The 13,149-nt window shown below is 40.5% G+C and overlaps 1 protein-coding gene across 3 annotated transcripts in view; it reads left to right on the top strand.

The window, feature by feature from the left end:
* The window catches only part of Nubpl (NUBP iron-sulfur cluster assembly factor, mitochondrial), a 162,645-nt gene that overhangs the window by 59,958 nt on the left and 89,538 nt on the right, over nucleotides 1-13,149 (top strand). For all 3 annotated transcript variants that reach the window (XM_057782905.1, XM_057782903.1, XM_057782904.1), the window contains 2 exons: nucleotides 4,518-4,557; nucleotides 4,643-4,733. In XM_057782905.1, coding sequence (XP_057638888.1) covers nucleotides 4,518-4,557; nucleotides 4,643-4,733 — 131 coding nt within the window. The remainder of the gene's footprint in view (nucleotides 1-4,517; nucleotides 4,558-4,642; nucleotides 4,734-13,149) is intronic.

The following is a 13,149-nucleotide window of genomic DNA, read 5'->3' as shown; positions in this document are numbered from 1 at the left end:
TTTTTAAATCACTGCAGCAGAAATGGAAGTAGGACGTATAGGTAACAAATTTGGCCTAAAAAGGCTTCCTAAGTGAACAATAAAGAAGCAAGCATGAGGAGACAGCATGCACACATGCAATTAGGCCTTCTGAAAATAAAAAGTATTTCTAGTATATATACATTTTCCTGTTATGGAGGGTGGATAATGTCTTTAATCGGCACACAAGTTATCATTGCGCTTTGGTAAGTTAGGTGTTTGCTTTTAGCAGGTTGAAATTAAGAACTCACTCCTTCATGATTGTATGGTCAGAAATATCAGTCACAAACAGAGGGGGTGAGCAGACCTGAGCGATGGGCATCCTCATAGGTCCCCTTGGCTGTATTTATATGTAAAGATGCAAACTAACTCGGCATCCTTTAGGAATGGTTTTCGTTGACAAACATTTTCCGATTTAGTGTGCGTTGGCTGCTTCTTGGAGACCCGAGGATTATTATAACACCTGCGTTTTAAAACGTCTGCAATATTGACATTGTTTCAGATATTTGGGTGTTTGTTTAAAAGTCAAGCTGTCTCTTAACACTTCCCCTGTGTTTTTCAAGTCTGAGTACTATTTTGAGGAAGAGACTATCTTACAAGTTTCTCTTCTTAACTGATGGAATGGGAGGATGTGTTTGCAAACCGTGCATGTGACTGAGGTTAAACTCAAATCCTGTGAGGAATTCAATAGCAAGGAAGCAAGCAGTCTGACTGGAAAGTGGACAGAGGTTTGAATAGACACTTTTCAAACAAGATATACAAACAAATGGCCCCACAATGTGTGAAAGAGCATATAACACTGCTAATGCACAGGGAGAGAGGCGAGTGAAGCCTACGGTGTGGCATACTCCACACCTGGAGGAACGGTGATTGTCTCAGTGACAGGTGTCGGTGCACTCTGGTAATAAAATAGACTAACGGGGATGGGAAGGGAGCAGAAGTTCTGAGTCAGCCTGGGCTTCATGAGATTCTGAAAAAACACAAACAAAAAAGATGCGTCATAGTGTGGATGTGGAGAAAGTGAGCACATATGTCCTGTCGGAAGAAGTGTAAACTGTACAGTGATAATGGGAAACAGCGCGGGGGCTACTGAAACATTAAATAGAGTTATCATATATTCCATAATCATATCAAGGAAATGATACCAGTATGTTGATACGTTCTGCCCTTCTATGTTTGTTATAGCATTATTCAAGAAAATCAAGATATAGAAAAAAATGTCAGTTAGCAGATGAATTGATACAGAAAATGCAGTTTATATTCACAGTGGAATATTACTCAGCCACGGTAGGATAGTCTTCCGTTTGAGCTGCCTGAAGGAATCTTGAAAATATGCTGAGAGAAGTAAGTCAGGCAGAAAAGATAAATGCTGTATTATTCTGTTACCCCACTCATCTGAAATCCCCAATAATGAAGCTCAGACTCAGAGAGCACAATGGTGGTTCCCAGGGGCTGGGGAGCGGGCAGCAGCATGGGAGATGACGGCGGGCAGTGGTGCAGTGGTGACTGCAGTGACTGGGGAGCGGGCAGCAGCCTAGGGTGATGGCAGTGGACATTGGTGCAGTGTGGTGACTGCAGTTAGTGACGGGCTAGGGCTCGGGAGGACCTGATTCCACATATTCTCACCACAGAGGAAGCATGCGAGGCACTCGATGTCAGGCTGGTTGAATGACCTCACAGCATGTGAGTATTTCCATGTACCACTTCGTATACCACAAGCAGATATCTTATGCTTATTTGAAAACCAGGTAATAACAATGTGAAGTTGTCTTTTCTTTAGACAAATGATACTTTTTCAATAGTGTTTTTTCCTCTTCAGCAATAATGTTCCCAATATTATTACAAACTTTATAAGACTATCAAGATTTTAGAGTTCTTTGAAAAATTGGGATGTTTTCTTTTATTCCTAAGATAGACCTGGTACTAGACAGATCAAGTCTATGCTGTTCTTTGTTGGGCTGGTTTTGGCTATAGGCTCTGCTGTAGTGACTTTGTGGGTAGTGGTAGTGTTTATTTCCAACTAGACTTTGTATTTCATGAGGTCATACTGTGTCTGTCTGTTTTTGCCCTTCTGCCTCTGTTCTCCTTGGCTTATGTAGGCATTGGCTGAATATGCCAGGGCCTGAAGGGAAGCCATTTCCTTACACGGTGAAGTCATTGAGCCTCTAAAGTACAATTTTAGATACAAAAATAATTTACATGTCTTTTTTAGGGATACAGCTATAGTGTGATTTTTTTTTTTTTTTTTTTTTTTTTTTTTTTTTTTTTGGCAATTTCCTGACTCTTAACCGCCTCAGAGGACTTCTGTAAAGCAGTTACCTGCTCTGCTGCTTTCGTGTTTTGGACCGGAAGTCGCAGTCCTCGGCCTTCTTTACCGTCATCCCTCTGGGCAGATTGCACTTGGTTCACCTATGTTGGTGACTCTGCTTATTTCTTCAGTGCTTTGACTTCTTATCTGCATGCACTGCCACATGGACCATGCAGACTCTCAAACTGCTAGTTCAGCAGATGGTAGTAGAGTAAGGCTTCTAGTATCTGGCTAAACTTTTGTGCCAAGGACTCTCTTAGTGTTTATTAATAATGTGCCATCTTTTTAGTTTTCATTATAACATCTTTATTTGCATTCTGCAGCTATTTCTCATGTGCTGCTTTTAATATGCAATGATATATTAGAATTCTCAGCAGTTTTAAAATAAGTTTTCATTTTTATACTTTTTGTCTGATTAGTTAATGTTTAATTGCTGTGAATAGACACCATGATGACAGCAACTGTTATAAAGAAAAGCATTCATTTGGGACTTGCTTACACTTCAGAGGTTTAGTCCATTATTTTCATGGTGGGAACGCAGGCAGACATGGTGCTGGAGAGGTAGCTGAGAGTTTTACATCTAAGGCATCAAGATGCTGGATCTCAGCTAGAATCAGGCCTTGGGGAGGGCATGTGAATGGTAGGGTTAGGTGGACTCTTTAGGCTGGGCCCTGGCCTCATACATCTAGGAGGACCAGAGCAGTTCAAGAGGCTGGATGTGGAAGAGAGGTGAAGTCCTAATGCTGTTTGGTGAGGGGCTAGGGTTGCATTAGTTATTTTTCTCACTCCTGTGACATTATACCCAACAAAAGGCGATTACCAGGGGGAGAGGTAATCTATCTATCTATCTATCTATCTATCTATCTATCTATCTATCTATCTATCTATCTATCTGTCATCTATCATCTATATCTATCTACCTGCCTATCTATCTATCTATCTATCTATCTATCTATCTATCTATCTATCTATCATCTATCTGCCTATCTGTCTGTCTGTCTGTCTATCTGTCTATCATAGTATCTATCTATCTATCTATCTATCTATCTATCTATCTATCTATCTATCATCATCTATCTCTATCATCTATCTATCTATCTATCTATCTATCTATCTATCTATCTATCATCTATCTATCTCTATCATCTATCTATCTGTCTGTCTGTCGGTCGGTCGGTCGGTCGGTCGGTCTGTCTGTCTGTCTGTCTGTCTGTCTGTCTATCTATCTATCTATCTATCTATCTATCTATCTATCTATCTATCTTACAGTTTGAGGAGCTCTCCCCCGTTGTGCTGAGGAAGGAGTGGCAGCAGGAGTGTGATGACAGATCACAGTGCATCCACAGTCAGCCCAGCTTATCCACTCTCAGACCTTTGCACAGAAGTTAGTGCTGCCCATATTCGGGGTGGGTCTTCCATCCTCCTTAAGCTTCCTTGGAAACAGCCTTCTACACACAGCCAGAGGAGTGTTTCCTAGGTGACTCTAACCAGTCAAGTGACAATGAAGATTAATCATCGCCAAGGTGAATAAGAAAAGGAATGTTTTTAATCCAAGGGTATGAGGATTTCTTAACTAAAGGATGCATGGCACCCTTTAGTCAGGGGACCAGTTCCAGTGACCTGTTGTACAACATTGTTATGTACTTCAGAACTGCCAAAGTAGTTTTAGTGTTCTGACCACAAAGAAATGGTAACTGTAAGAGGTAATGGGTGTGTGAATTAGCTCAGGCTAACCAGTCTGCCAGTCACATGTGTATAAAATGATAAATGTAAGAGGTAAGGGGTGTGTTAATTAGCTCAGGCTAACCAGTCTGCCAGTCACATGTATATAAAGTGATAAATGTAAGAGGTAATGGGTGTGTTAATTAGCCCAGGCTAACCAGTCTGCCAGTCACATGTATATAAAGTGATAAATGTAAGAGGTAAGGGGTGTGTTAATTAGCCCAGGATAACCAGTCTGCCAGTCACATGTGTATAAAGTGATAAATGTAAGAGGTAAGGGGTGTGTTAATTAGCCCAGGATAACCAGCCTGCCACTCACATGTATATAAAGTGATAAATGTAAGAGGTAATGGCTATGTTAATTAACCCAGATTAACCAGTCTACCAACCACGTGTGTACAAGATGAAGAAAGTGTCCTATGTGCATTGTTATACTCCTCTAAAAGAGATTTCCCCCCTCTCATTTCAGACAACCTAATGAGGCCTCTTTTGAATTATGGTATTGCGTGGTGAGTATTTTTTTAGAATTTTGTATTTTCTGAAGAATACTGTTAGCTTGTACAAACGAGTTCTATTTTTGGGTTCCTGTTGCAGTATGTCTATGGGATTTTTGGTTGAAGAGACTGCTCCAGTTGTTTGGAGAGGCCTGATGGTCATGTCAGCCGTTGAGAAACTGTTGAGACAGGTAAGAAAGTTGCATTCAATACTATTGTATTTCGGCAGCGTTGTGGTTAATGTATTTGCCGGTGGAAGGATTGGTAAAATCTGCAGCCAACATTGAGACATCTGACCAACAGATCTACTTGATGGTGGAATGTAGAATGGTAAATGTGGCACTGAGATCAAATTTCCCAACTTGAGCTTCCTGCTGCATATGAGTGTAACAAACTGCTGTGTTCTGAGTCTGCTGTAGGAAGAGCAAGTCTGTTTAGATTTGTGGTTAACTCACGGTGGGCGGTAATGAATTATAGGCCCTGTAGAAATTCCTCAGATATAGATGAGCTTATGCAGAGTCATGATGTTTCTTGTGTTTTATATTCCGTCACAATAGTTGTGATTATTATTATTTTTTCTGTATATGGTTCTGTAGTTTTTAGGTTTTCTTTTTTGTATGTGCTTTGTCAATTTCATTTCTAACAAAAGAGATCACATATGATTGCATAATCTCAGTTTACCAGGTGGGCTGTATTTCATTTATAGTTCGCTTAGAATAAGCTGTACTTTTTCTAGATAGATGAGAAGGTATAATTGTGTCTTAGGTAAATATTAAATCTGTCACACCAGTTTACAGCTACTCCTTATTTGTCCAGAGTCTTCATTGGGTCTGGCATCGTGCTATGGATTGTCCTCTATGGGGATTTCCAGATAAGGACTATTTATGATTTTAATGTCAGATGGTTGTGCAACTGATGAAATAGGCCATGGTCTCTGAGCTGTCTTTCTAACCCTGGTGCTTGTGAAGTTTTGAAAATGCTCTTTTTCACCTTTGGATCAGAGTCCTCTGCTGTTCCGATAGTTAAGCCCTTGGCTGCCTTTCTGCCTCTTTCCACCCAGGTCCTGTTTGTTACTATAGTTATATCTCCCATGCCCCTCCTCACCAACCCCTCTGTGCCTGTGACCTCTGTTTGTCTGAGCCCAGCCTTTCTATTCTTTATTGCTGAATACTGTCGGAAAATATAGAATAATTGCGTTAATTGCCTGCAGTGCACAAATTGGATCTCCAAAGTTAGTCACCATCTGAACAGTCTGTCAGCTGATTTCACTCTTCTCAACATTTGGCAAAAGCTCAGTGTAGGAATCTTTTCAGAATTTGGGGAAAAGAAACAAGTTGCACAGTGTGTGAAATTGGATCACTGTAATCTGTTACTACCTTTTAGGGTAGGCTGCAGCCTGTGCCGTTGTCTTCTTTATTCCCCAAAGTAGTTATTTGTTCATTTTTCTCTTAATTTTCTGTTGTTCATAATTCATGCTTCAAAAAATCCAACTTCTGACTTTTAAAATACTCTGTATTCTATGTCTACTTACTACTTTATTGCTTCCCATTTTTTTCATCATTTTCCCTGTTTTTGATCATTATGGACCTAATTTACTGTTGTTTTTCTAGCATCTGAAGGCAGAAACTTAGATTGCTGGCTTTAATAACTTATTTTTTCCAAAGTTGATATTTGTTTATCTATTGAATTTTTTGAGTGTAGTTGTGAGCCTGTATGAATTTATGTGCACTGTGTATGTACAGGAGTCCACAGAGGCCAGAAGAAGGTGTCAGATGCCCTGGAACTGGAGTTACAGGTGCTTGTGAGGCACCGTGTGGGTGCAGGGAGTCAAGCCCAGGTCTTCTGCAGGGGCGGTCAGTGCTCCTAGTCAGCGAGCCCTTTCTGCAGCCCCCAGGAGATTCCTTCTTTTTAATAGAAGTGGTTGAGGATATGCCTATATCCTTAACTGGCTTTGCTTTGGGTCTCAAATTCTCATTTTCTTTAGGTTTTCACTGTTTTTCATTTCAGATTAATTTCTATTTTCCTTTTATTTATGGACATATGTAGTATGATCAACTTCTAAACATTGTTGCCTTTTCCTAAAAGCTTAATTGTATTCACTTTGAATGAATTTATTTTGGGTAGATTTGCTTTATAATACTTTAGCAGGTATGGGAGATGTTTTGTGGAGCCTTGTATGTCCATCTTTGTCAACGCTCTGCTTTGGCTAGTTAGAATAGTTACTGTGGCTAATGTTCTGTATTTTTCATTTAGATTAGGTTTATTGACAGTGTTGTTCAAATCTCTTATGTCTTTATTGATTCTTTCTGCCTTGTCCATCTATAACTTTGTAACTAAAAGGAGATCTAGATTTTGCTTCAGTTATTTGAAAGCTCTATTATTAGATACATGTTTAGGATGGTTATACCTTCCTTGTGAACTGACCCTTTTATTGTTTTGAATTGTTCCTCCATGTCTCTGGTGAACTTCTCATTTTGAGGCCTGCCCGGTGCTGGCATAGCCACATTAGAGTCTTGTGCCTATGTCCGATGGTTAATATTGACTGCCCAGATGGGATCTGGACTCACAGAAGAGCTGGTCTTCTGATCACGTCTGTGAGGCACTGTATAGCTGAGCTAATTGAGGCGGGAAGACCCACACTAAATGTGGGCAGTATCACAGTATTGGCTGGGGGCCCAGACTGGATGAGAAGGGAAGAGGGAGCTGAGCATGGACACTGATATTTTTCTGCTTCCTGACTGTGTTTTAGTGCTACTAGCTGCCTGGAGCTCCTGCAGCCTTGACTCCCCACCATAGTGGACTGGACCCTAGGAGTAGACAACAAAATAAACCTTCCCTTAAGTTGCTTCTGCCAGGTGTTTCATTGCTACAATTAATACACAGTTTTCATATAATAAAAAAGTCCCCCCCCCTTTTTTTTTACTCCACCTCTCAAACCTGGATCAAATCCCTGGCCTTGTGCATGTTAAACAAGCTCATTGAGCCACACCCTCAGACCCGCAGATCACCAAACATCAACTTTGTTATATTTAAAGTGGGTCAATAGACATTTACCTGTGTCTTGTTGTTTTATCCAGTTTAATAATCTTGCAGTTTGATTGGCTGCTGAATTTGTACATGGCGTAATTGCAGCTTTGACTGAGATAAGGCTCTACATTGACTTTTCCCATGCTTGCCACACATAATTTTTTCCAAATTAATTTTATATTCTTGTATTCTTTTGGATAAATGAAGTGGAATTATTTTCTATAATTCTATTGTTTAAATTCTCTTCAGTTTTACCTTCTGGTATTCTTATGTCCCTGCCTTAGGGTTTACAATATGTTTTCTTAGCTTTTCAAAGTCTTTAAGTTAATTTTTTAAAATTTTCATATAAATTATTTTCAGGTTTGATTGGTATTTACTTAGTATTCTTCTTTAGCCACTTTAAGGATTATAATATATTTTCTTAACTTATGACATTTTTCTCCAAGTAATGTCAGTACAACTGAGCATGCCTGCATGAAGTTCAGTTGCTCACAGTCATCTTTGCTACAGAACATGTTTGAGGCCCGCTGCTGAGACAGGAGCGCTAGCTCTGTGTAACATAAAGTTAAGATCTTTGCAACAGTGTAGCTCCTTTTGGCATTTACTGTACTCCATATATTGTGATAGACTTTTACTACAACACAAGGGCAATCTTATAAAACACTGCTATACAATATATTCAGTTGTGTTTTAAATTAACCAAGAAAACAATCTTTCATGTTTAGTCACATATTTTTCTTTCTCCAGTACTTTTTCCCTGTTTAGATCTGTTTGTGTATGTGTGTGTGTCTTTTCTTTACCCTAGGAATTTTCTTCTGTGTTTTGCTGTGGTGTTTACGTATTGGTGATATCTTTTCTCATGCCTCATTTATTGGGAATACATTTCTTTATATTTTTACTGATGTGACACTATTTTCTGAAGGTCTTAAAAGATACTCTGTTATTTTCTGACCCTGTTTTTCTGTGAAGAGAACTCTCCCATAGTTTCGCTAATGTTATCACTTCATTCTTAGGCAGCTTTTGTGATTTCCTTTTAACCTTTTGTAATTTATCTTTAAGTCTTTATTCTTGCCTGCCCCATAAATATTAACGCCCTAGATTTAAGTCCACAGAGCAGTAGGTAGGGACATGGACTCTGGCCTCATCTGCCCGGTTTTATTCCCTTCTGCCATTTTACAGTTGTGTAACTCAGCGACACTCCTCTGAACTTTGTTTTCTTCGTGTGTAACATGGGTTGGTGTTAACTGCTTTACTGTGAGGATTATGTGCTTTAATATACAATATACCCAGAAAATACAGCATCATATAAATGCTATTACTGTATTTTATCAATCACCATGTAACTTTCTTTTCACATTCTGGCATTTCTCATGTTGACGGCCTTTTGTGATTGCTTCATGCCTGCAGCAAAGTCAGGTCTTTCTGAGAGCTCTCTGTTGTTTCCCCAGTACTGGGGACATTTTGAACCTGAGGCAACTTTCACTAAATTTTCTTTCAAGTTCTTGGGACTATTCTGACTGTATGAATTCAGAGTGGAAAGCTGCAAAAATGTCTACTTGTGGTTCATGCTAATAAGAAGGTGCCCCAATTCCATTTCCTTCTGCCAAGGCAAAGGATGATAGATGCATGTTTCTTTCTAAATCATGAAATTTTCAGCTGCATTTAAAGAAGACTTGTTTCCTTGAAGTATCAGTGTTATGTAGGGCTTTCTCCGTAGACTCCAGTTCCTTTTCTGCAGTTTGTTTTGATTATTTATTTCTTTTTCTAATACTTACATAATAAATAACACATTTTACTATTAGTGGATTGTTGGATTATTTGAATCAGTGGTTCTCCGCATTTTTACATAAGAGAATCTTTGAGTACTCCTTTAAGAACTTGGATTTCAGGTTCTACCTCATGCCAGTTGAATCACACACTGGGTGTGTGACCCGTGTATTGACACTTGAGCTTAGTTTGTGAGTTTGGGACTCTCTGGTTTGCAGAGCTTTAAAAATGGCATAGTCCAGTGAGAACAAGGGGTGAGATGGGAAAGGAGGCAGCTGACATATAATGCTGCCATTTTGAAACTTTGGCAGAAAAAGGGCAAATTATAGGTGTTTAAGAATACATTTAAAGCAAGACAGTGGAGGTGGGGATACATTATGTTTACTAAGTTAGAGCACAGAGAGGGAATTGGGAAATAGATTGAACTACAAAGTGTGACATCTCCTCCCAAGCAGACCTTTTCCAAGAAAGTGAAAGTCATCAAAAATGAGAGGATTAATGAAAAAAAAACTGTGAAAGAGGCAAAAGGGAGTGGGATTAGAAGAGAGACAGGTGAACCATTTTAGGTCTAAGTTCAAACCTGCAATGGCAAAAGGGCAGATGAGGTAAAAATAGCCTTAAATAAGTCAGCCTTGCCTTAATCTTCCCTCTAGAAGGGAAAGGACTGGGTTTACTGCACGGCACTAGTCACGGGTGTCGGTGTTTCAAATCTGTATGGAGAGCTGCCCCTCCTCCATTTTCTCCACATGAACATCAACATTTCATGGGTAAAGGTAGGGCCATGGAGTTAGCATTTCTAAATATATTATTCCAGGTGACTCTAACCATGTTCTGGAATTTGCCAGTAGTGCTGAGGAGATGCTTCGTAATGTCTTCCAGAGGAAGAAGTGAAGATAAAGAGATGGGTGACAGGATCCCAGTGTAGCGGCCAAGGCCCATGGGATGCTAACCATCAGAGCTTTGGCTCTCGGTGGCCAGTCTGTAAAGCCTGTAGACCACATGGACAAACCATCGCTGGATGTAGGATTAGACGTCGCAGTACGGGAAGTCAAGTAGGGGATCCAGTCAACAGAGGAAAGAATCAGGGAAGTGAAGTCCTGTGTTCTGCAGGACATGTCAGGAGGAATCCAGAGCTGAGGCAGAAATGCTGGGATCAGATACTTGAGAATCTCCTGTGAGGAGGGATGGTGCGAGAAGTGCCAGGCGGGTTAGCTGTGTGCAGAGGCTGCTTTTCAGAATATAAGAGAAGTAAGTACAATTTTGGAAGTGGGGTTTGTGAGGAACGTCAGATCTACAACAGCGAGAAAGGAGTCAAGGATCAAGGCTACACAGTGGAGCAGGAACAGACTGTGGGATATCCAGCTAGGTCTGAGTACTAGTGACGCATGGGTACTTAGGGCCTGTCCATGTGTTGTGCCTGCACTATGGGACGGTATGCGAGCCGGGAACTAGGCTGGAGACTTAAAAATACACGCACACAAACAGACAGAGACACGGGGACACGGTCATCCTTGATAGAAGAATGCCAAGAATGTCCACTTTATTGTGTTCAGGGGCAGCTTATACAGTGCTCTGGCCACGCCCCAGCTCCCGGATCCTTCTGCTGCAGCTACCAGAAACCACTCCCCTGTCTGTGCTCAGAGCAGCACCAAGCATAGAAAACAAGTTGTTTACAGGAAATTCAGGGTCTGGGGGTCCACAGCTCCCAACATCCATGCTTTAAAAAATCTGATTTTTAAACTTGGTGGAGTTTTCTGTAATTTTTCTTCTAAATCTCGCAGCCATAATAGTAAATGATCCTGTTAAGAAGGGAACAACAGGCCGGGCGGTGGTGGCGCACGCCTTTAATCCCAGCACTCAGGAGGCAGAGGCAGGCGGATCTCTGTGAGTTCGAGGCCAGCCTGGTCTACAAGAGCTAGCTCCAGGACAGGAACCAAAAAACTACGGAGAAACCCTGTCTCGAAAAATCCAAAAAAAAAAAAAAAAAAAAGAAGAAGGGAACAAGGAAGAGGCTGGGGGAAGCCGGGCAAACCATTTCAGCAAGGCAGAATCCCCTGAGAACAAATTCTAAGTTACCCCAAGGGCTGGTTATTGAGCTCCGAGGCAGCCAGGAGTCACCACAATGCCCTGAGCGAATGGGAGGTGGGAAGAAGTCCCATGGGATGGAGCCCTGCCAACCTCATCCTAACTTAGTGGAGGAGGCCTGCCAGACACTTAACCAGCTTACAGTAGCTTCTGGGGGATGGTAATCAGAGCACAGAAGTGGCAGAACTGGAAGTCTCTTGGTTTCAACTTGCCAGTTTCTAGTACCGTATCTGTATAGTTTCACCATTTCTATTTGGAACCTCATCTGTTGAAAGGAAGGAAGAAGACTGGTGAATGAATATTGTGTATGTTTGGGAGTGTATCTGTGAAGCACTGCAGAAAAGTGTGTCAGGATATAAAAACAGAGGTAGAAACCAGGCAGATAAATGCTGGAATGTCATTTCAGTACAGAATTTATTACTCTGTGTTTCTTTTTGTTCTCCCCATATTTGAAATAATGTTTTTGTGTTCTGTTTTGATCTTAATCATTAAATGCAGAAATATCTAGTGTCTTTCATGAAATGAATAACAACTGCTTTTTAATTTCTCTGTTAACATTTCTTAGAACCTTTGAGTTTGGAAATGTAGGATATTGGAAAAATAATTTTAGTCATTAGAGAAGGAAGTTGAGCAGGGAAAACTTCAAAGGCGGGTGGTGGGGATGCCTGCTGCGATGCAGCAGAGACTCAGAGCCCAGGGATTTTGGCAGCAATTTCAGTGGTTTTCGTTCAATCCCTAGTATCCCAAATGTGGAACACATGCCAGTTTTCTTCTCTAGGGTGCTGCTAATGGCATGTAATGAGTGGCGGTTTCCTAGCAACAGGAGAAGAGGTTCACTTTAGCTGATCCTGCCATAGGAATGAGACATTTCCCTTTGATAGTCAGCATTAGTGATTTCCCTGACAATAGAATTTCACTTTTGAGTAAGGAATGTTCTCAGCCCTCAGCTTCCTAAAGAATCTTTCCTTTGAGTTGGGCCAAACTCTGCTTAATCCTGTATAAAATGAAAAAAGAAAATGTTTGAACTCCCCTAAGTACCTCTCATGGGAAGAGCCAAAGGAGTTCGATACATAGTTTTTCAAACGGCAAGCGATTATACAAGAAGCTCTGCTAGGAGTGTTTTTCTCAGTGTTTAATAGGATAATTAACATCTGAGTTCTTTTCTGTATTTAATGTTTGCTACAATAGAAGTTTATTAGGTAATGACTAATGTGTTGTGGAAATAAAAAGTTATAAAACTTTATTACCAGCACTGTTTCCCTATAAAGTCTACATAGCAAACACATGCACTATCCAGTAGATGCAAACTGTTGTCTTTATCGGAGCTGGGATTATCCCGAAGAGCACATGCAGGCGCCGATTGGAGTTCACCTTAAGGTTAGTAGTTGTAAATATTTGCATTTAACCATGTCAGATCCTAAAATCTTCCGATTGGAGAGTAGTGGTAACTGTGGAAATCAGTGACTGTCCCGATATGTGGAGGTAAGGAAACATTGTAACATATGACGTTCTTTGTAGGCATTCATAGGCAGCCACTTTGTCAGAAAAATATCCATTTTTCTCCTTTTGACATTTAAGTGATATAAAACATTTTGTTATTCTGTAGTTTCAAAGGTTCTTGGACAGCTAGACAAAGAGATACAATATTAAATGATATTTTAAGAGAATTAAGTTGACTATATCTAAGTCCCGGAAAATGTATTGCCTTGCAGGGACGGTGCAGGGACG

Source organism: Chionomys nivalis, chromosome 10 (genome assembly GCF_950005125.1).
Source record: "Chionomys nivalis chromosome 10, mChiNiv1.1, whole genome shotgun sequence".
Classification (NCBI taxonomy): domain Eukaryota; kingdom Metazoa; phylum Chordata; class Mammalia; order Rodentia; family Cricetidae; genus Chionomys; species Chionomys nivalis.
Note: the sequence above shows the minus strand (reverse complement) of the source record. Positions and strands in the feature narration are given on the sequence as shown.